The sequence below is a fragment of the Cibotium barometz genome, chromosome 7, assembly GCF_041138505.1.
Source record: "Cibotium barometz isolate CiBa-2024 chromosome 7, ASM4113850v1, whole genome shotgun sequence".
NCBI lineage: Eukaryota > Viridiplantae > Streptophyta > Polypodiopsida > Cyatheales > Cibotiaceae > Cibotium > Cibotium barometz.
The window spans coordinates 17,132,967-17,158,418 of NC_141052.1; the positions used below are offsets into that span (position 1 = coordinate 17,132,967).

At 38.4% G+C, this 25,452-nt stretch overlaps 1 protein-coding gene across 4 annotated transcripts in view; it reads right to left on the minus strand.

Moving 5' to 3' along the window:
* Nucleotides 1–17,921: 17,921 nt before the first annotated feature.
* Nucleotides 17,922–25,452, minus strand: part of LOC147636757 (cyclin-C1-1-like) — a 117,064-nt gene continuing 109,533 nt past the window's right edge. For all 4 annotated transcript variants that reach the window (XM_086800281.1, XM_086800280.1, XM_086800282.1 and 1 more), the window contains 4 exons: nt 18,816–18,930; nt 18,643–18,687; nt 18,412–18,559; nt 17,922–18,282 (listed from right to left, as the gene is read on the minus strand). In XM_086800281.1, the coding sequence (XP_086656407.1) occupies nt 18,175–18,282; nt 18,412–18,559; nt 18,643–18,687; nt 18,816–18,930 (416 nt within the window). In that variant the 3' untranslated portion in view covers nt 17,922–18,174. The remainder of the gene's footprint in view (nt 18,283–18,411; nt 18,560–18,642; nt 18,688–18,815; nt 18,931–25,452) is intronic.

A 25,452-nucleotide genomic window follows, 5' to 3' on the forward strand; every position in this document is an offset into this window, starting at 1 on the left:
TGGCTTTCGTTTCAACTTAAAAACCCACTTACATCCAATGGCCTTTTTACCAATAGGCAAATCACACAAAGACCATGTACCATTCTTCATTATGGCATCATATTCACTTTGCATTGCAGCCAACCAATTTTCTGAATTTTGTGCCTCATCAAATGAAAGAGGTTCTTCCTCTTCACACATACTAGACACAGCCAAAGCATAACAATCTGATGCATAAGAGGCATGCTGAAAACCTGAACGAGTACGACTAGGCATAGGTGCATCAATCTTACTATCACGCAAGGTTTGCACCAGCCATTTAGGCATACCTCTAGCCTGCTCATTTTCAGCCCTATCCTCATGAATTACATCCTGTAAATCTGCATCAGAAATAGGCTGATCTATGATGTCGTTTGAAATCTGCATAGGCTGAATATTTGCCTCATTAGGACTTACATTTGAATTCCCACCTGTAAACAGAGGCAACAATGTATCAAATACATCCCGTGAGCTCACACCTGTCTCTTTGGTACATGATAACAAAGGCTGCACAGCATCTTCTACAAAAACAACATCTCGACTAATCAAGATACGCTTTGACTGTGGATGATACAATCTGTAAACCTTGCTTTCAGCACTGTAACCAACAAAAATGCATTTGACAGCCTTATCATCCAATTTTCTGCGTTGTTGCACAGGCACTAAAGCATAGGCCAAGCAACCAAAGACACGCAAGTGACCAATAGAAGGCTTCCTGCCATGCCAAGCTTCATATGGAGTAATAGACTGCAAGGCCTTAGTGGGACACCTGTTGAGTACATATGCAGCACACATGACAGCCTCAAGCCAAAACGCATGTGGCAAAGCTTGGCTCTTGACCATACATCGTGCCATCTCCATAAGTGACCTGTTCTTCCTCTCAGCAACACCATTTTGCTGAGGGGTATACGGCACTGTACATTGGTGTTTTATCCCACGATTAGCCAGAAATGCATCAAACTCTTTAGACATGTACTCCCCCCCTCGATCAGTACGGAGGGTGCCCACAGTACAATTGGATACATTTTCAACCATAAGAAAAAACTGTTTGAAGCACAATAACACTTTGGACTTTGCCTTCAGTGGATATACCCATGCATGCCTTGAGTAATCATCAATGAAAGTCACGAAGTACAAGTGTTTACCAAATGACGGAGTTTGCATAGGCCCACATACATCACTATGTACAAGCTGCAATTTGCGAGTGGCCCACACAGAACCATCCTTTGGAAACGCAGAACGCTGCATATTGCCCAAAATACAACCTTCACAAACATGTTTCAATGGTGCCTCAAGAGGGGGCAATGAAGCAACCATATCAAATTTCTGCAAACGCAGCAAACTAGCAAAGTTCAAATGACCAAAACGAGCATGCCATAGTTTTGCATCTGAAACTGCCTTTTCATCAGAAACTGCATTTGTTGAATCTTCCACACACTTGTCATAAGAATTGAGCCTATACAGCCCACGAAACAAGGTGCCAGATGTAATAATCGTATCACCAGAAGTCAAATCATGAACAGTAAATTTGTCATCCATAAATTTGATTACAAATCCAAGTCTAGCAAGCGCAGAGACAGACAATAGATTCTTCTTTATCCCTGGCACATACAAAGCATCTGAAAGTGTGAAAGCGCTGCCATTTACAGCCGTAAGCATAATTTTACCAATGCCCTTCACTGGGTAAGAAGCATTATTGGCACATGTGACAGTATTCCCATTAGGGACAGCCTCAAGAGAAGTGAACATATCACGATGCGAGGTAATGTGCTTAGTAGCACCACTGTCAAAATACCAAACATGAGAGTCAACAGAAACTGCCAAACATGCATCATGTACAGATGGGTCATACTGGCAATACACGCTAAACGCCCATTCTGTATCCTGCACAACATTTGCAGAATCTGCATTTATAGAAGCATCCGCTATTGTGGCTGCATTTGACTCTTTCTTCTTTGCCTCTTTAGCCTTTAGCCTAGGGCAATTCTTAATGACATGATCATTTGCCTTACAATAGTTGCACCTGGTCTTTTTCTTGCCTTTATCAAGAGCCTTCTCAGACTTATTGTTGCTACCTGTGGAAGTCGAAGAAGTTGCAGACCTACTAATAGGAGAAGAAACAGTGGAAGGGGCTGCCTTACCACTTCTTCTCTGCTGGTGGGCAGCCATAAATGCTTGATCAACTGCACGCTACCTGGCCCTGTTTTGCCTGGACTGCGCTTCTTGCAAGAGCTTGTTGACTAAAGTATCATACTTGACAGCATCAGGTCTGTCCTCATTAAGAAGTCTCCACGTGGAAGCAAAAGTCTAATATGTCTCAGGTAAAGCATCAAGAACAGTCTGCACACAAGAGAATGATCAGGAATAATCTCACCTGTAGAAATCAACTGTTCTTTGAGATCTTTAATCTCAGCAAGAAAAACATTCATGTTATCATCTTCTTGCATAATCTTCAATTCTAGCTCTTTACGCAGGTAAGCGATTTTTGCCTCGTTACGACCTGCATACAAACCAGCTAGAATATCCCAAGCCTGTTTTGCTGTTTTAGTTGAACAAATATGTGGGGTGATGTTCCATTTGACAGAAAGTGCAATTAAGGCATGAGCCTGCGCATCTTTACCTTCCCAACGAGCTTGTTCAGCAGTGGGTAAAACAACAGCAACAGTAGAGCTACTAGAACCTGCAACATCCTCAACAGATCCTACATCCACAGAACCTGGACGTATATCCATACCCTGCACAATGTTCCACACAACCAAAACATGCTGCATCATGTATGCCCAAAGTGGGTAGTTGCTGTCTCCATCCAGTTTGTCTTCAGCAGACAACATGCGAAATATATCATTGCTGTTATCAGCCATGGCCACTGACTGAAACTGATGCAAAAGCTACCTGTAATGAAGCAAAGACTGAACAGAAGACAACTTGTGCTATGTAGCACGGTCCACAATAGAACACGTATGCCTGTTTTGCAGAAAACTGCACTGTCAAAATTTCTGCAGAAAATGACGAAAACACCTGTGCAGAACTTGAAATGCAAAAACGGAGCCCGAGACGACCTCAGATGCAAATTCTGAGAACGCTAAGCCCTACGGGCTTATTTGCAGAGTATAGGGACTTGCAAGCGCTCGTGAAAACTCACCTCAATCGGAGAACGTGAGTCGGAGGGTGCTGACGGTGTAGCCCTGGGAGCCGATGCCTGCTCTGATACCAATTGTTGGAATTAGGGTTGCAGGACGTTGGAATTAGGGTTGCAGGAAAGCACACAAAGCTTGGAGAAGAAGCAGCAAGAATGCACACAACACCAAGTATTAGATTGTGTCAATGTACAAAAGATAAGTTAGCCCTAGAAGGATGGGCGTATATACAAGCCGGGGGAAAAAACCTCCTAAAGAGGGAAAAAGTGCCCCGGCGGTCCTAAGTGTGTTCACACACATCACTGCCTATGTATATGGCAACAACATCCACATCCACATTCCACATTCACATCTATACAGCCACATCTACATCCACATTCACATCTATGCATATACATCTTCATGCATACATCCATTTTCACATTCATACATCCACACTCCCATCTCCACATCCACACATCCACATACATACATCCATTTCCACATTCCCATTCATATAACCCCATATGCCTTCACATCTAATCTTTTACATCACATCCATTCTCGCCCTATCACAACCCATATACATCTTACCCTATCACATACACTTCCTACCTCATCCCATACACATCTTATCACATCTTAATTCATCTTATCACATCTTATCACATCTTAATTCATCTTATCACCTCCTAACTTATTTCTTAAGCATCTTATCACCTCTTATCACATCTTATACACCTCTTATCACATCCTATCACATCTCATATCTATTTATAGAATACAAGAGAATTCTTATATTTGATATAATATTTCTTTACACATTTATTTATGCATAAATTCTATTTAAGGAGATTAATACTTTCGAAGTAAAAATCAATCATTTATGCATCTTCTTATGCATAAATTCATTTTAAATGAAAATGACACTTTTGAATTAAATTTCAATCTTTTATGCATTTTCCTATGCATAAATTCAATTTAGATGAGAATGACACTTTTGAATTAAAAATCAATCTTTATGCATCTTCTTATGCATAAATTCAATTTGGTAGGAATTACACTTTTAGAATAAAAGAATTTCTCTTATGCATCTAAGTTATGCATAAAATCCATTTATGATGAAAAGTCACACTTTTAGTATAAAAAGAATATCTTTTATGCATACCTCTATGCATGAAATCCAATATGATAAAAGTAACACTTTTACAATAAAATAATCAACTTTTATGCATACCTCTATGCATGAAATTCAATTATGATAAAAGTAACACTTTTATATTAAAATAATAATCTTTTATGCATACCTCTATGCATGAAATCTAATTATGATAAAAGTAACACTTTTATAATAAAATAATCAACTCTTATGCATACTTCTATGCATGAAATTCAATTGTGATAAAAGTAACACTTTTATAATAAAATAATCAACTTTTATGCATACCTCTATGCATGAAATCTAAATATGATAAAAGTAACACTTTTATAATAAAATAATCATCTTTTATGCTTACCTCTATGCATGAAATTCAATTATGATAAAAGTAACACTTTTATAATAAAATAATCAACTTTTATGCATACCTCTATGCATGAAATCCAAATATGATAAAAGTAACACTTTTATATCAAAATAATAATCTTTTATGCATACCTCTATGCATGAAATCTAATTATGATAATATAAAAATCAATTTCTCTAGGATTACAATGAATATCTTTCAATTAATCTAGGATGATAATTCCTAGAATATGGTAGGAAGTCCTCTTTTCATGCTTTGAATGAAATTATTTTATGCGTAATTTTTATAAAAATTTTACCATAGCTCCGCTGCTATGACTGATAAATCTCATTTTTTCTAAAGGATAAAGCTTATCATTAAGGAATTAATTAGAATGATCCCTAATTGGATCAATAATCCATAATGGATTGAATCATCAATATTCATGAAATACATAAACTAAAAGCATAGAAAAAAGCCATTAATTTGGCCTCAAGTATAGATTAATCTTCGATTAAGGAAAAGCTTTATAAAAAGCTTCATTTGGATTGAGAATGGGTCATGAGTATGACCATTTCTTGAGTGAGAGAGAGAAATTACATAAAAACCATTTGAATTAAGCATAAATGGAAATTTATGTAATTCTGAACTATCATTAATCAATTAACTTCAATAGCATTCATCAAATTATGTAACTCTTCACTACCATTCATCAATTAACTTTAATAGCATTCAAAGACCATTCCAATTAAGCTTCTCAAGCTTGAGAGGGGTTGAGAAGAGAGAAGCATTGAGAAATTATAGAAAAGATCAAAATTCACCATTTACCTTACAAATTGCTTGATTCTTTGTTCACGGTAGAGGCCCCCAAATCAATTGGTTAAGTATGTTGATGGAGCCACCAATGGGGATTGAAGAAAGAGGGAAGCTCCAATTTCTTCAATTGGAGAGAATTTTAGAGAATAGTAGAAATTAGCATTATTTCAGCATAACTCTAGTATAGTAAAATTCTTCCCTTTTTTTCAAAGGACTCATGTTCTATTTATAGGAGAGGGAAGCTCTAACCAAAGTTAACTGAATTCTAGAATTTTTCAAATTCAGTTTGGTTGAATTTGGACTAGATTTGGACCTAGTTTGGTTACTTTTTGATTCGATTTGGTTCCATTTTGATTTGGTTTGGTTCAAGAGAGAGGAGAGATAAAAATATCACATTATTTTTTAGTTTAAAACTCATTCAAGCATGTGAAATATGCACCTCCTTTAAAGAACTCCCCTTCCTTACATATGTGTCAAAATGGAATCATTATACCCAAAATATGTATCAAAATGGAATCATTATACCCAAAATATCTTATATTTTTAATATTGCTCATAGTTTTTTAGTAATAAACCTTGTACATTTTCAACTCTTTATCTTGTGTGAGCATTTACTCATTTTTGGATACCCAAAATATCTCATATTTTTAATATTGCTCATAGTTTTTTACTAATAAACCTTGTACATTTTCAACTCTTCATCTTATGTGAGCATTTACTCCTTTTTGGATACCCAAAATATCTCATATTTTTAATATTGCTCATAGTTTTTTATTAATAAACCTTGTACATTTTCAACTCTTCATCTTATGTGAGCATTTACTCATTTTTGGATACCCAAAATATCTCATATTTTTAATATTGCTCATAGTTTTTTACTAATAAACCTTGGACATTTTCAACTCTTCATCTTATGTGAAATATGCACCTCCTTTTACAGAACTCCCCTTCCTTACATATGTGTCAAAATGGAATCATTATACCCAAAATATCTCATATTTTTAATATTGCTCATAGTTTTTTACTAATAAACCTTGTACATTTTCAACTCTTTATCTTATGTGAGCATTTACTCATTTTTGGATACCCAAAATATCTCATATTTTTAATATTGCTCATACTTTTTTACTAATAAGCCTTGTACATTTTCAACTCTTCATCTTATGTGAGCATTTACTCATTTTTGGGTATCTTCTTTTACAAATTGAATTTATCTCCTCCCTACACATGGATTGATGCTATTGGCCCATAGGAACCTTAATTGGACCATAATCCAAAAATTTCTGAAAATCTAGACCCTTAGGCTAAGGTCCTTTATACCCATTTCCAATTAATTCCAATTGTACATTGGAAAGTTCTTTTTGAATTTCTGTTTCAGGGGAACTTATTTTAATAAGATGAGATAATTTTCTATCCAAAAATATTAAAAATCTGAATATTCTCTCTCTAGAATATTTTTCTCTCTCTAGGTTAAAACAGTTAGAAACAAGTCTTTTATATTTCTGAAGAGGGATTGATTACAGGGGAAGATGCTGGACATTTTGAGAGGCTGGGGAGGAATCTTACATTCTCTCCCACTTGAAAAATGCGAGATGCCCTCATCTCGCAAACTGGGGGTAATTTCGTAAGATGCACAAGTATGAGACTAAGAGAAAATTTTTAATTAAGATTAATTACTAATTAAAAAAGTCTCAAAGAGAGTAAGGGTCAAGACAAGAACAAGATTTAAACTTTATTCATTCTTGGAACATATACAGTAAAGATAGAAGAACTCTTTACACTTCCATAAGCCCGTCCATCATATGATCACAAAAGCAGCACTCACAAGCTGCGCACGTGTAAGGTAACTCATCTATGGGAATGATTCTGTTGGTTATTGCCGCACCTATCTCAGTGGTATGAGGTGATCTAACAAAAGGACCTCTGAGAGGCAAGCCAAAAACGGGGTAAAGGCATATCTTCTGATGAGGAAGAAAACACGCCAGTAAGAAGACCTGCTCAGAAAACCCAAGATGTCTTGATCTCATGACGCAGTAGTATCGGGGACCCAAACCAAAAGCTTCAATAACCATGGCCAAGCGGACATTGTTACGAAAGTGCTGTTGACCCCACGGTGTTACCCTAGTTATGTCTTGATAGGTCCGCCATTTGGTCTGAGCTACAGAAGGTCCCAAGTGAGGGAAAAGTGAGCGCTCATACAGTTCTATAAAATCCTTCTTCACAGACTCGCTTGCGTCTTGAAGGTGAGAAATCATCATGGATAAAACTAATTCCTGTTGCCAAGCCATGAAGGAGATTAAGAAAGAAAGGCGATCGATGGAAGTAAGATTACTGTGAGCGACAAGTAAAAGTTACGACTTATATAAAGGAAGGAGCTAGCGTAACTTAGAAGCCAACGGTATCTTGTCACTGAAGTTTTACCGTCTTTCCATGATTTGGTTTTGGCACATATTCCTATAGAAGGCTTACATGAGATACATTATGAACTTTGAGATGAGGAGATAAAAGAAGCTCGTAGGCTAAGTCACCTACTTTCTTTGAATTCAGATAAGGCCCACAATATCTGGGGGATAATTTCTTATACTTCCTAAGAGATAAAGAACTTCTTTTGGGCCGTACTCGAATAATGAAGACCAAAACCTTGATATCCAAACACCGATTTTCACTTCTGAACTCATTGTTCATAATCTTTAAAACAGGTGGGACTTTTGAGAAGTATTCTGGGAAAAGGGTCTTCCTTTTTTAAACAGAATCTTTCTTTTATTTAGAGAGGGAATAATTATAAAATCAAAAAGGGAGGTTCTCAATTCTGCATACCTCGAAGGCTGGGGAGGAATCTTACACATTAAGGAATTAAGCATAGTTAGAATCGGGTGGCATCTGGTAAATCATCTTCTACTCCCACACGGGTGGCTTGCCGTTAGGGATACTTGACATGTGGTCTGCCAAAACATGCTGAGATTCTTTCCACCGTGATGGGTGAAGTCAAATTCAAGCAATATAAGAAGCCACCTGGTGATTATGCCTATTGTACAGGGCTTATTTATGAGGTATAAAAGAGCTTGATGGTCTACAAAGAAAACCAACTTGGTTGCCATAAGATAATGGTGGTGAAACTTCTTAACTGTGTACCCTTCTCTTTTGGTTGTGGTATAATTTTTCTCAGCTTCATTGAGTTGGCACCTGGCAAAGTTGATGGGGAAGTCCATCTTGTGTTCACCTGGTTGTGGGCCAGCACACATCCAACAACAAAAGTAGAGGCATCTATGTGGACATGAAATATAATGTCCCAATTGGGGGACCTGAGAATTGGAGCACTTGCCAAGGATTTCTTGAGGGTCGTATAGGTCTATTGGCATTCCTCCATCCACTTGAAAACAATCAAGAATCCATAAAGAGGTGGAGCTATATCGACATACATAAAAATGAATCGCCGATAGTCCCATGAAGCCTTGGACTCCCTTAAAGTCAGTGGGTGGGGGCAGGGATTAGCCGCACTTTGCTATCATCTATGGAGATTCCTTGCCTAGAGCCAATGTGTCCCAGGATCACTCCATGTCTAACCCAAAATTGATATTTGAGTGGGTTCAATGAGATGCGATATAGCCTGCATCTTCCTAACACCTTACGCAAATAGTCAAGGTGTGCCTTCCAACAAGAGGAGTTGACACAAAGGTCATCCATAAAGACCTCTAGAAATTTCCAAAGATATTCCTTGTAGGCCGTGCACATTAGATTTTGGAAGGTGCCAGGGGCATTGGTTAGCCTGAAGGGCATGACACAGTATGTATATGTGCCGCATTCGGTTGACGAAGGTTGTTTTGTGCTGATCCTTGGGGTCAATCAACATCTGGTTATAGCTAAAGAATCCGTCAAGGAAGCTGTAGGCTTCCTTTCTTGCTACTCATTCTAGCACATGTTCAGTGTGGAGGGCAAGGGGTAATGATCCTTTATGTTGATGGCATTGACCTTTGTGAGGTCTACGCACACTCTTACTGTCCCGTTCTTCTTGAACACTATCACAATGGGTGATACCCATACCATATGTTGTATTTCATAGATGAATCCGGTATCAATCTTAATGAGTTTGTCAATCTCTCTCTGACCATCTTGGAATATTTTGGGTTCATAGGATGTGCCCTTTGTTTGATTGGCCTTACTCTATCAACCATCGGGATGGTGTGCTTGACTACTTCGGGAGGTACACCTTTCATATCTGTGTACTTCCAGGCAAAGAAATCATGGAATTCTATAAGCAGAGCGATGAGCTTGGTCTCTTTCTCTATAGAGAGGTCTTCTCCAATGTATGCTGGCCTCCGGGTCTTCACCCAGGCCTGCCAAGTTTATTTCTTTGACCTTAGCTGAACCATCATATGAGGTCCCTGGTTGTCCATTATGAGACCTTTGGGCAGAGTCATATTATACGAATCTGTCAGCCATCTGAAAGGTCTTGAAATGTTTAGGGACTTGTTTGGTATCTTCTACCTTAGCTCTTTCTTTTTCCACTAGCCTTTTGGCTTTTTTTTTGGCCAGCGCTAACTTTTTATTACATGCTCTGCACGTAGAGCGGCAAAGATTTTCTGGTTTTGGTTTGGATTCGACAAGTTCCATTAGTTTTGGGGTGGTCATGTGGACCAAAAAGGAGCTATTGACGAACTCCTTTTGCCATATTTTGTTGAAGTGGTCATGTGCTTCAACTTCCCCAACATACTTTATAGCTAGTGAGCGTCTTAATCATTTGGAAAGACATACCGTTCCAGCCCTTAGAATCCATCAGGCTTGCGGTTCTATGGGAGCGTGTGTCCCTTCTAATGGCATGTTCAAGTTCTTGGGTGGCAACCTAGGCAGGTATGTTGAGCTAAGAATATATAGAGATGTGATCTCCTACCCATTTACCATAGCAAACCTCGTGTCGGGTGCGTCAAAGTAGAATGTCTAGGGTGGCAAGGATATGCATCCAATTCTCAAAGTCTTTATACATATGGTTAATTCCACACCCAACGCATAAGGGAGTCAATGCAGGAGAACCTGCAGAGGTACTCACCATCCCTTTCTTGATAGGACACTTAACCACTTGGTGAGGCCCTGCACAATGATAGCATTGCATAGGTGGTCGTTTTGCCACCATCGTATTCATGTCTTTGGCATATGGAATTGGGGTGGCTAAGTATATTGGGTACATTTGGTCTCCCTCCATAACATAGTGACTTAGAATTTGAGAGGGCAAGCTTGTTGGCTCAAGGGTTTTGTAGTTAGGAACTTCTGGAATTTCCCCCTTGTCCCCTTCTTCAAAGAATTCTCTCAGGGTTAGTTGACAAACTGGTTTGATTCGTGGCAATGGGGGTTGAGGTGGGAGAATCGAGGGTGGTAAGGGCATTTCAGGGACCCTCAAAATTCCTCTTTCGGCCACTTCTTGGCCTGGTTGAGGTGCATTATGGAGAGTAGGGGCTAGCAAAGCCAGCAGTTGCATTGGGTTGGCTAGCAAGGCTTGAGATAGAGAGCACAGGTTTGAGCTGGCCTCTACTGATAGCAGTTTGTAACTTTGTGATTGCCCCATCTTTGGCAATATGTACAATAGAGATTGGGACGGGGTTGAAAATGTGGACACTCCGTGCTGGTATGGTTAGCTTGATAGATCGGGCACCATACAAGCTCCGTCTTTGGATAGAGATGGGGTTGGCCAACCCGATCCCGCCAACCTTGGCCAGCAGTTCTCTAATGTTGGGTCATCTACTGCATTAATGCAGCATCCAACTACTCAACTTGCTATCTAGATGTAGACTCTTTACTTTTTCCATCATATTTAGTACTAGTGGTCTTGAATGAGGCTTTTGATGTACCCTCATGAAGTTCGCAGGAACGTGTTCCCTTTAAGTTGTCTTCAAAGTCCATAGCACTTCTACAACATTGCTTGAAGGAGATATGAGCCATGGCATATAATGAATTGTGCAAGGGCACGTCATCTAGACCTTCCAAGAATCTCCCTATTAACTGTTCATCAGAGAACTTGTCTCTGGCATTACAGTGAGAGTGGAGATATCTGACTTTATTGATATAGTCTCAGATGGTTTCACCATCCCTTTGTCTGACATTGTGCAGCTGCTCCACCAGACTCCATCTGGTACCTTAGCAAGAATATCCCACCTTGAAGGCCTCTTTCAAGGCTTCAAAGGTGGCCTTGTCCCTCAGATTTCAAGGACCTAAACCATTAGCTTGCTTTGCCATCTTAACCTGATCTTCTATGTCGCCAAAGGCTTCACAAATTTGGTTGAACATCTCCAAATGTGGGATGAGGTCTCCATTCCCATCAAATTTAGTGATCCGCTTTGAGATGTTTGCAGGCTTGTTCCGCTCCAATCTGGGTGCAAGTGCAGGTTGCATTGGTGCTGGGGACGTGATGCCTGCAACCACCCCCTCCCTATTGCCATGGCTAATCTTAACATTTCTGGGGTTAACCCTGTCATGGCTAGAGAGGGTGTAGGTTGAGGAATGTTTGGAGGAGGAGCGGGGCTAGGAGGATAATACACCATTGTAGGCCTTTGTCTTATAGGTGGGTTAGATTTTGCTCCTTCTTGTGATCCCATGTGGTACCCAGGGAATGCTCCTTGTGGTGGGTACTACTGATATATAGGCGGACTGGGCTGATGTGATGGGCCTGGGTAGACCCTTTCTTACTGGTATGATGTTTCTGGTCCTTGAGAAGATGGACATGCCCCTAGGTTTTGTACAAGTCTTTGGGCCCTCTAAGAATCAGCCACTCCTAAGATAGGCATGGCTCTCTAGACTGGTGGTTTGATGGCTTTCACTCTGCCCTATTTCTGCTCTAGTATCTAGAGATGGCTTGGGCTCACTTTCTTGTGGATGGTCCATACCTCTTGCCATGCATACTTTTAGTAAGAAATGAAGATTCCATCTGACTCTCTTGCTAAACCTCTATCCCCAAATAGAGATGTATAGGCCCAAGGTCTATCATATCAAACTCTAACTCAACATCTCTCCTGTTTCTACCGGATCTTCTCTTTATGGTTCCCCATCATAATGAGGTCAGCCACATATAGGGACAATGATCATGTACCTTTAACGCTCAGAGAAAATATATAAATTTACATCTCATTTAAAAATACTAATACTTATAAAGAAAGCATCTATCTATGCCCAAGGGACCTATTTTAGCTTGTATAATGACTTCTGGAGTCTACACACTTTGTTTTTTGAACCGGGTATCTCAAACCCAGGTGGTTGTGCCACATAAACCTCCTCATTGAGATGGCCATTTAGAAATGTTGACTTTATATCCATTTACAATACTAGCCACTTCCATGATGAGTAGCCAAGGCAAGTACTCTACACAAACAGTGGTCAATCTGGGGGTGAGATGTCTCCTGAAAATAAAAACCTTGGATTTGTGCAAAACCCTTTTCCATGAGACTTGCCTTAAACCAATGTATCATTAGACTTATACTTGGCCTTCCAGACCCACTTGGTGTTAATAACCTTCCGTTTTTTTGGATGATCTATAAGATCCCAAGTGTGGTTTCTAAAAATTGAGTCAAACTCTGACTCCCTTGTCCCCCTCCAGTTTGGATCTGCTAATGCTTCCTCTAGGCTAGCTGGCTCTTGTACTTTTATCATCTCAGCCATCAAGGCCTTATTGACAATGTGAGCGGAGACCCTCTTCTTCTCCTCTATTCTTTTGGATCTACGGATCAGCTAGCTGATGGCTCTTCTGTGATTATTGTTGATGGATCTTTCCCATCCAAGGGCTTCAACCATTTAGGATATGGCCCCTTATGAGGTGGTATAGGCTTATCTTCTTCATCATCTGAGGAATCCACCCCTTGTGGAGTTGGTTCTATCTAGTGGTTGTGTCTATTTGGGCTACTTCTTCATCAAGGGATAGTGTGGATGGGGTACTCTCCTCCAACTCACAGAGCTGACAATTATCTTCTTTGGCTCAAAGTTATATAGTTGATATCTCTCTTTGACTCCATATTTTACCACCTCAAGAAGATACACTTCATATGATATGCACTCCATGATAGATGAGACCAGCCTTAAGCTTTGTTTATTTATCCCACCTAGTTGTATAATATATAATACTTCCCTTGTGAGTGAAGAATGAGGGAGTGTGGACCAATAAATTCTAATCCCCACCTTTCTATTGGACCATATGTTAGAATTGGATTCAAGGACCCGAGAAAACCAACTCTCAAATGCTGCCCACATACCTGGCACATTTTATAAAATTGACACTACTCATACATATTTGTGGAGCCAAGGCTAGTAATACCCTATGTAAAGGATCTTGCAAGTTGTACTAAATGAGGCAAAGTGCCTTGAGTACGATGGCACATTTCCACAATCTATTTAAGTTTCTCAAGACTCACCACCCTCCTAATAACCTTACCACCATTACCTTGCCTTTAGAGGATGTCAACCAAAATGGTATAAGGATAAACTCTCATTGTTGCAGAACTTTCCTTTTACTGAGCATTTAGTCCATTCGAAAGGTAACCTTCATCCAAGTAATGTTGTACATCCTAGAGCTCTGGCCATCTTGTGTCAATCAAGGAAACCATAGCTTTCCTCCTAATAACCTTACCATTACCTTGCCTTTAGAGGATGTCAACCAAAATGGTATAAGGATAAACTCTCATTGTTGCAGAACTTTCCTTTTACTGAGCATTTAGTCCATTGGAAAGGTAACCTTCATCCGAGTAATGTTGCACATCCTAGAGCTCTGGCCATCTTGTGTCAATCAAGGAAACCATAGCTTTCCTTGACATAGAAAGAGCTTAGGTGACCAATCCATTAGATCTTAAGTTCTGGAGATTTATTTGGGCTATTAAACACACTATGACACCAATTTGAATTTGTCTATAATCATGGAAAGATTGTGTTTAGTTGAGGAATATAGAATTTTTGGACAGTGTTGTTAGTCCCTTCTTGGAGAATATATATCTAGGCTTAATCACGTCGGTTTATATCTACCCTGTGCAAAATTTTGTATTAAAATATTTTCCTTTGTTTTAGATTGATTGGGTCCCAAGACTAAAATTCTTAGTTGTTTAATAAGCACTTGAGATGAATAATATTTTTTCCTTGCTTTATGATTAAGCCCTCCTGCCTAGTGCACTAGCCAGATCTGCTAGAGGAATTGAGAGAGGGTGTGTATTGGGAAAGAGGGAACGCGAGAGAGAGAGAGAGAGAGAGAGAGTGGGAGGCAAGGAGAGAGCTGCCAAGATCTGCTTGGCTCCCTTGCACCTCTAGTTTCCCCTACTAAAAAAGCATTGCAAGTTTTTCTCCTTATGGCCACATACAAATTGAACTATAGAGCATGAAAAGAGCTTCACATCCATATAAAAAGTTTTAAAAATAAATAAATGAATCAAGAGTTATGGCCATTTTTCTGGGGGGTAATAAAGTTATCCCAAAAACACTTTGCAAAATAGCAAAATAATCAAAGAACTGTTATTCTTTAATTAATAGTGGGGTTGAAGAGTGGACTATATAATTAAGGATCTTGCATGTTGTGCTAGATGCGTCAAAGTGTCTTGAGTATTGATGACACATTTCCACAATCCATTTAGGTTTCTCAAGACTCACCACCCTCCTAATAACCTTACCTTTACCTTGCCTATAGAGGATGTCAACCAAAATGGTATAAGGATAAGCTCTCATTGTTGTAAGACTTTTCTTTTATTGAGCATTTAGTCCATTGGAAAGCTAACCTTAATCCAAGTTATGTTGCACATCCTAGAGCTCTGGCTATCATGTGTCTATCAAGGAAACCATAGCTTTCCTTGACATAGAAATAGCTTGGGTGGCCAATGTATCAGCTCTTTAGTTCTAGACTCACCACCCTCCTAATAACCTTACCTCTACCTTGCCTATAGAGGATGTCAACCAAAATGGTATAAGGATAAGCTCTCATTGTTGTAGGACTTTTCTTTTTATTGAGCATTTAGTCCATTGGAAAGCTAACCTTCATCCAAGTTATGTTGCACATCCTAGAGCTCTGGCTATCATGTGTCTATCAAGGAAACCATAGCTTTCTTGGACATAGAAATAGCTTGGGTGGCCAATGTATCAGCTCTTTAGTGCTATTAAACACACTATGCCACTAATTTGAATTTATCTATGATCATGGAAAGATTGGGTTTAGTTCAGGAACTTAGAATTCTTGGATAGTGTTGTTAGCTCCTTGGAGAATATATTTCTAGGCTCAATCACGTCGGTTTATATCTACCCTTTGCAAAATTTGTATATTAAAATGTTTACCATTGTTTCAAATTGTTTGGTTCCCAAGACTAAAATTTTTAGTTTACGTAATAAGCCCTTGAGATGAATAATATATTTTCCTTGCTTTCTACTTAAGTAAAGATTATTTTATACTCAAACTTTACTATCAAAATTTTTTTATATAAAGCCTTGGAAAGAATATTCATGTGATGATTATCTTTTGCAATCTTGGACCCACACCTAGACTCTATGGATGAATACTTTGATGTACAACTAGAGGAGAAAGATTACCCTTGTGTGACTAAATATCATCAAAGTAGCTTGGATTGGATGGAGATACTATTGTGAATCTAATGGCTTGATCAAAATTTACAAGGGTGGAATGTTGCCTTTAAATTTTGAAGTGCTTAAATTCACTTCTCATCCAAGATTTCTATGTGCACCTGATGCTGCTCATCATCATCATTCCTATGTGCAAAAGAGGTGCGAATGTTGGTGATTTCCAATTCTATGGAGTGATGGTGATGATTCCTACATGAAAAAGAGGTGCGAATGTTGGCGATTTCCAATTCTATGGAAAGAATTGGAAAGGGTGTGAAATCAAGAGCGCTCTTGTGAGTGGTCATGTAAGCCCATAGAACTTTTAATAAATAAACATCCCATAAATTGATTGAAAGGGTGTGAAATCAAGAGAAATCTTGTGAGTGGTCGTGTAAGCCCATATAACTTTTGGTAAATAAACATTCCATCTTCTCTTCTTAGCACTCACTAGCTTAACCAAAGATCCCATATAAGCCTATATAACTTTTAGTTAAAGAAACACCCCATCTTCTCTTCTTAGCATTCACTAGTTTAGCCAAAGATTCACAAAGCAAACCATTATAATGTATGCTCCAATAAACCATTGCATTGGCGATAGTAGAGCGTTGACATAGCATGATTAATTTTTATCTTTGCACCAAGATTCAAGCAATTTGTTCCCAAAAGGACTTTCTCCATCTATAACCAAGATGAGCACATATGCACTCCATCATACGCAAGCACATGTGCACTCCATGATAAATGATACCACCGTTAAGCTTTGCTTATTAAGCCCACCTAGTTGTATAATATATAATAATTCCCTTATGAAGAACAAGGGAGTGTAGACGAATAAATTCTAATCCATGATAAATGATACGAGCCTTAAGCTTTGCTTATTTAGCCCACCTAGTTGTATAATATATAATAATTCCATTGTGAAGAATGAGGAAGTGTGGACAAATAAATTATAATCCCCACTTTTCTATTGGACCATCTGTTAGAATTGGATTAGGACCGGAGAATACCAACTCTTAATGCCGCCCAAATACTTGGCACATTTTATAAATTTGATACTACTCATAGACATCCTTGTGGAGCCAAGGCTAGTATTACCCTATGTCAAGGATCTTGAAAGTTGTGCTAGATGAGGCAAAGTGCCTCGAGTATCGATGACACATTTCCACAATCTATTTAGGTTTCTCAAGACTCACCACCCTCCTAATAACCTTACCATTACCTTGCCTATAGAGGATGTCAACTGAAATGGTATAAGGATAAGCTCTCATTGTTGCAAGACTTCCCTTTATTGAGCATTTAGTCGATTGGAAAGGTAACCTCCATCCAAGAAATGTTGCACATCCTAGAGCTCTGGCCATCTTGTGTCTATCAAGGAAACCATAGCTTTCCTTGACATAGAAAGAGCTTAGGTGGCCAATGCATCAAATCTTAAGTTCTAGAGATTTATTTGGGCTATTAAACACACTATGACACCAATTTGAATTTGTCTATAATCATGGAAAGATTGGGTTTAGTTGAGGAATATATAATTTTTGGATAGTGTTGTTTGTCCCTTCTTGGAGAATATATTTCTAGGCTTAATCACGTTGGTTTAAATCTACCCCGTGCAAAATTTGTATATCAAAATCTTTACCATTAAAATTTTTAGTTTATGTAATGGGCCCTTGAGATTAATAATACATTTTCCTTTCATTCTGCTTAAGTAAACATTATTGTATACTCAAACTTTGCTCCCACCATACCACCACACACACACACACCTTGCACATGAACATTCAAATTAAACCACATACCAACATACACATCACTCCACCCCTCCCCTAATCAATCACTAATTCACAAGCCACTTCCAAAAGTCACTTGAAATACCTCTAGAAGGTATCAAAGACAAAAGTCAAGCCTAGCATTATAATGATTTTTCTATTAAAAAAAATAGAACTTGTAATTTCAATGATTGTGCAGCATTTGTTGAGAAGTATATGTCTTGCTCTCAAGTTTCTGCATCTCTTTCTTGTGGAGACTCTGCTGTAAAGCCCTAGTCTCAGATCCACCATGTGTTCCTTCCTAATCCAGTATCAGTTTAAACAAACTAGGTATAAATGCTAATAAAACTCACTTCTTTACATGTACAGGTATATTTGCACCATGTGTTCAAATCATCTTTGTGGAAGTTTACTCAAAGCTACATTTACTTTGTCATCACGTAGCTCGACTCCATGATAATTGTCATAGAAATCGAGAATCACCATGCATATGTTCTTCATCTGTAAGTTTTCAACAGGAGCATGTCATGGAAGCATAAACATGTTTGATGTGTCAAAACATCCAATCAAAAATTATATGACACATCAACCGAAAATCATACAAAAAACAAGCTTGTGAAGACTGTGTACCGTATTTAAGTCAAGTCGTAACTCCTCAAACCATGCAAAGGTATCCTTTTCCTTATGTATACAGGCCAAGAAAATACAAGACAATGCTATCATGTGTGGTGGGTACATTAAGATGAGATCCGTTTTGTATGTATCATTTGCCAAGGACCTGCTAACATAGATTAAATCTGCTCTATTGATCATCAAAATGACCGTAAAGTCAACGAAAGGGCAGGACATAAGCATACGTACCATGCATCTCTGATAAGATCAGTCAGTCCTGCATCTTGTAGAAATCTGCAATGCATTAAAGTCTCAGTTTAGAGCATTGATATTATTACTGTTTTAGCTGATTCAACGCATTTTGTAGCCTTTAAAATCTAGGCCTTGATTCATAAAATAAACTTTTGCAGTTGGCCAAATACCGTACAAGAGGTCGATATGGATGATAAACAACAAGATAATAATCAAGAGCTTCAAGCAATTTCATTTCCATCTCTAGAATGTCCTTGACTTCATAGGAGCTTTTTTCATCCGGGACTGTCACCTCATCAACCACAATACCCAACCATGTTAGTAAGCATATATATACAGGAACATAATTATTGGCCGGTCCTTGCCCAACTGAATATCACACCATGCTGCCCATAGGGAAGGATGAGTGTCAACCCTGACACCTTAACATATAGTGTATATAACCCACAACGAAAAAAAGACACGAATTCATTGGATACACATCCTGCCACATTGTTTTCAAGAAAAACAGAGATATTAGACCAGTTCAATTTCCACACTCACAACCAAAAAAAACACTTGCAACAAAAAGAACATATGTACTTACATCCACAAGACAAATACAATGTTTGATACAACTCTACTTGGTACATCTTATGTTGCCAAATGACCTTTGGATCTATTCGGGGCAATACAATTATTTAAAATAAAAAAAGGTACACTCAATATGGTTTTTGAGGTTTGACAAGCTCCAATGCGATATAGAATTCAAAGAAAGGCACTTTGATCGATATACATGGAAGGGAAAAAAGCGTATCTACAAAAGCACTTGGCTTGGGATCCAAGTCTATCCAATTGAAGAACTACAATAAACATGGGTATTGGACTTCATCCAGCAATTTAACACTAGTCTTGTGATTGAGCCACAAAAGCGGCTTCAGCCATAAAAGTGGCTCATTGCTCATTAATAGATTTTGAAGAAATAGAAAGGCAAATCAACTTAAAATTCCATGAAACTACTTAATAAAGCTTAGTTAAAGTAAAAGTTTTTTTTTGGAGGTGGAGGGGATATCTCAGTAAATTTACAATTCTTAAAATTGCTAAAAATAACATTAAAATGTTGTAATAGACATCTTCATTGCATAGCATCTTTATGTGCTTACCTGCAAATTGAATTTGCATGTTGTTTTCATGCTTGCTTACCGATGTGTAGTTCCGAGTAAGGGGACACTTGCCTGTGAACCGTGCATGTGAAACTATTTGCTGACATGGTTATGTGGCATGTGACATATGGTAAGTATTGGTAAAAGTTAAGCCTTAGCATCTAATATTAATTTGTAAGTGAGTGTGTACACACTTTATTAAGTTTTGCTCGACCAAAACTCACTTATAAATTATGACCAATCCTTGTTCGCACACATTGATGTCCATAGGTGGACAAAACTCAATGTGCACCGCCCAAACCTTATCCCATTTGTTCAAAGAGATCATCCAATCATGTGTCATTCCTAGCTTGGATCCCAACTCTCTTTCCCTCTGTGCCTGACACCTAAGGTGGACATCTCATCATCTCTCTTCTCCCGTCTCTAGAAGTTGACGCCTCTGGAAGGAGGCCTTCTTATGGTTGTATTTTATGCACTTCTTCCTTCCTTACACCATATCCAAGCTTGCTAGAGTGTTTTCCAAGCTTCCAAGAGTGTTTCCAGGTCATATTCACTTTCCTACACACTCCCAATGGCTCAAATTCAGCAAAACAGTCCTTTTATTTGCTGTAATTTTTAGTCTTTTGGCTGAAAACTGTTATTTCAGCTTTCCTTTCTCATGTTGAAACATATGGGAAGCTTTCCCAAGGTTCCTTAGAACCACTTGAAGACTTTTGTCGTGAAGTATCCCGACAAAGTGAAGATTTCTGCATTCCGAATGCTTCTATGGGAAGACTTTCGCTAACATCGACTCTACTTGCATTTGGTAAGCTTTAATGATCAAGCATGGAAGCAAGTAGCAAGAGGAAGTAAAAGGATTCCGTGTTCACATACCTTGTGTAGTGTTCTCTTGTCCTACGTGCTCTCTTGAAGATTATTTCTACCATGTATGGGTAGAACAATAGAGAGCAGATAGTAGGGAACATGGGCACTTGAGAGGCCCAGAGGGTAGTGTGAGTTGAAGATTTTCATCAACCATATTGTTTGCAATACTCTATTTATATGCATTGATATGGAAATCTGGTGAGTAATTCCCATGACACCATGTATTTGACTCTCCCAAGATCAATATATATATATATATATATATATATTATTTGAGGAAGGGGCCAGCCATTCCGGCTCATTGTGTGTCTCTTGTCAATTCAACAAATTACATCTTGTATTATGCAGCTCTCAAGAGTTGCACATGCAACCGAGGGATGGAGCACGTGCACACTCGTCTCATAACGAGGATACCTATGGAGAAAATGCAACTATCCCACATGTCTTGGTATTCCCATAGGTGGTTGAACAAGAGCACATGTCTAAGAGGATGAACCCTCATACAATTAGAGGAACCATCGGTGACTTCACGCCTTGTAGGTGTATCTTATGTAGCCTGTGAAGAATTCAATGTTTACAACAGTGGTCTAAATGTATGTCAAATGCCATTGCCAGCTGAAAATGTGCATGCACAACACATGCAAGATGGGTTGCAATTTTCAGTTGGTACAGGTATTCCGCATATCTCTCATGCTACTCATGTCCCTAAGTGTGCTCGTGAGGGAGAACTTATGGGTGAGAATGCATCAATGCATGTTGAGAGGCCAGCCATGCCTCATGCTTCTAGGGCACATGTTTCTTTGTCCAATGCATTACCTTTTGTTCCCAAAATGATGCCGGTTATAGAGGCTGTCCAAATGGATATGCACACATGAAAACGTGTTGAGATGCAAACTAATGCATCAGGATTCAGAATTGTGTTGACTTCAAGGCCGGATACAAATCTGTTAAGTTTGAGGCCGGTTATAGAGGCTGTCCAAATGGATATGCACACATGAAAACGTGTTGAAATGCAAACTAATGCATCAGGATTCAGAATTGTGTTGACTTTAAGGCCGGATACAAATCTGTTAAGATTGATACATATCATGGGGAATATGATGCATCAAAGGCACTTGCTTTTATTGCCCACTTTGATATTGGCTTCAGTGATGAGGATTTCACTCAGAAATCCATGATCTGGCATGTAAGCATGTTTATAAAAATCCAGTGGAACAATCCTTCAAGCATTTCCAAGCATGTACACAGGCCCAAGTCCCAGCGGAAAGCCAAATCCACAGTATCACGACTGGCATAAATTCCCATGGATGTAGTCCAATGCATATACATGATGAGAAAACAAGGGTGGACCATTTGGGTGGCCAAATGGTGACATATTGCATTTGTAATGCGCTTTCATGACCAAGAAATAGAGAGAATGAATAAGCAACTATGGATTTCCCAAGTTAATCATTAAATGTTACAAACATGACTGAAAATTTTAGAAGTCTAGAACAACATAATTATAACCTTTCTAAAAAATTTGATGGATTCCATTAATAATTTACGAGAACCTCAAATGAAGAACACTCCCAAAACTCGTCGAACAAGTACCTGTAGTTGGAAATAGATGGGCATGAGGGATCAGGTATGGCGACACACGAGAGAGGTGGTCCCTCCCACTCTCCGGACCTTCTTGATGACACCCTTTACCTTAGAAGAGCTGGTTGAGACTCTGCAGGCATTTCCTTGGGGCAATTTCCCTAGAGAGGATGGACTTCCAGCCTCCTTATTCCTTCGTCACTAGGATCTCATGAAAGGTGGCTTCAAAGCCGACCTTTCATAAAATACTAGTGAATTAATGCCTTTGAGCATTCTCTAAGCCTTCCATATTCACATTGGCCACCTCAAATGTTGGTTAAGCCCTCTAAATTCCCAATAATGCCCCCATTCCTAGGGGAATCCCGTCAATACATGACATGTAACACTTCATCCCGCTAAGAAACGTTTACATCCTACAATATTAGGAAATCAAATTGCTTACCTTCTCTCAAGTTGAGCTTTCTTCTTGTCTACCGTTCTACTTGACTAAATATTCTTTGTACTCCAGTATATCGAGTACGTTTGGCTCTTGCATCAAGAATTATTTGAGGCTCATGTGGAAGACTAGGTGGTTCTATAAACTCAACAAGGGCTTCATCATCTACCAAATGACCCTCGCTGACCAGCTTTCTTCTTAAGGTGCCTTACATGAAACACAAGATGCACTTTCCATCCTTGTGGTACTTTTAATTCATAAGCAACCTCACCTATCTTTCTAAGTACAATGAAAGAACAACAATACCTCGGAGATAACTTAGGGTATTTGTCTTCAGACTTTCAAAAGTTTCAGGTAACTTAAGAAAGACTTTATCTTTAGTAAACTCTACTCTTCTTTGGTATAGATTCACTTAACTTTTTCTCTAGCTTGATCATTTCATTTATATCATGAAAAAGTCTTTGGTTGATTTTACCATTTCCTTCTATAAACCAACTACTAATAGAGCTCCAAGTTGAAATCCATACATCATCATAAATGGACTATAGTTACCAAGAGTTTCAGAAACGCCTGATTTGAAACGGGTTTCAAAAAAGTTTCAAACAAAAATGTATATATATTATATATATACATGTATATATAATATATAATATATATACATATATATATATATATATATATTATATGTACATATATGTATATATGTATATATTATATACATGTACATATATGTATATATGTATATATGTGTATATATATATATATTATATACATGTACATATATGTATATATGTATATATGTGTATATATACATATATACATATATACATATATATATATATATATATATATATATATATATATATATATATATATTATACATAATGAATATATGTATATTATATATATATGTATATTATATATACATGTATATATGTATATATGTGTATATATACATATATACATATATATATATATATATATATAATGTACAACAGTACAAGAAATAAGTGTTTAGGCCTTAGCCTATTTTTGCAACCAAAATACTTGAAAAACATGACTCATGAGAAAACACATTGGATTCATTATTATTCAATGTAAACAGTGATTCAATGCTAGAAAACAACACCCATATTCATCTCTCTAGAATCCACATTTCATACATGATATTGGGCAGCCAAGAGTCTGGTACTTCACTTAACACAAAGATAAAAAACATCTTAATAAAGATAAATCATGATCACTCCCAAGAGTCATGACAATCACACAATGTTCCACCAAATTCAAAAAAATACATAGATAAATGACTCAAGGCTCATGAGAGTTCAAGGCTCATCCTCTTGCCCATCATCCTCTCCATAACGCTTATCCTCACTCTCACTACCACTGGTGGCTGAGTCCTCAAATGCCTCATCCTCACGATCTGCCTGTGTCACACTGGTACTAGCCCGTGCTTGGAATCGTGTACCACGAGATGTAGCTATAATCTCCTCATACAACATGGAATATATATCTCTCTCCTCCTGAGGGATGTCCGGGATCTCCTTGCACTTTGAGATATCAATCTTGTAAGGATTGACTTGGCGAGACTCAATGGGGTTGCCTTTCTGCTCTATCAATCGGCGCAGTGATAAGATGGATTTTTTTGGGGATTTTTTTTTTGATGAAAAACGTGTTTCAATAAATGAAACGTTTCGGTCCATTTCGTACGGTCTGAAACGCATTTCAAAGCTACTATGAAATGAACTAAAGCCTGTCGTCTCGCTGAATGTTTTGTATTGTTATTGACAAATTCTAAAATCAGGTCAATGATCTAATTGACCCTCTTAGTCTGACCATGGAGGTTCAGCCATGCTACTCATATGCAAATCCAACCTTTCAAAGATAGTGTCCTCCACGAATACCGGGAACATGAAACATGAGAGGAGCATCAGCCCCCAATAGATGGTACACCACTCTCCAAAATATCAACTACGTCACATGGAATGATAGCTTGATTGCAATGAAGCATGTCGTCGATCTGAGGCTGATGAGAGAGAAATGAAATGTTATATTAACGTCTTCAAAAGGCCAACGTGACCTATGAGACCAAAGTTACAACCATGTGACATCTGATACACAGTCTGGAAAGAAAGTTATATTAATGTCTACGGAAGATCCCAAGGGCCCATGAGACCAAAAGTAATACAATGGTATCATGGATATACTGAGCCATGAGAGAGAGAGAGAGAGAGAGAGAGAGAGAGAGAGAGAGAGTTATATTAATGTCTACGGAAGATCCCAAGGACCCATGAGACCAAAAGTAATACAATGGTACCATGGATATACTGAGCCATGAGAGAGAGAGAGAGAGAGAGAGAGAGAGAGAGAGAGAGAGAGAGAAAGAAAGAAAGATTTTATTAACGTCTTCCAAAAGACCGAACTCGGCCTATGAGACAAATCAGTGTACCTGTGTGGGGTATCCTCTATCATCCCAACAAAATGAAAAAGTACTGAACTAAAAAGCTGAATCTGGGTGTGCAATAAGTACAATGAGTGGGGGAGGGGATGGAGCTCTACTACTAGGAGAATGGAGCTCTACTACAAGATGGAGCTCTACTACTAGGAGAATGCAAAGCTATATGCATGGAGTATACAATCATGATATGCAACCTAGCTAGCTCCATCTTGTACCATACGGGGGGTATAAAATGGTATACATCAATGAAGGGGGTGTCCACAGCTCCCTGAAGAACATGCTTGGGTCTGCTCTGAAGCGAGCCAGTCGCTCCGCACCCTCTGTGT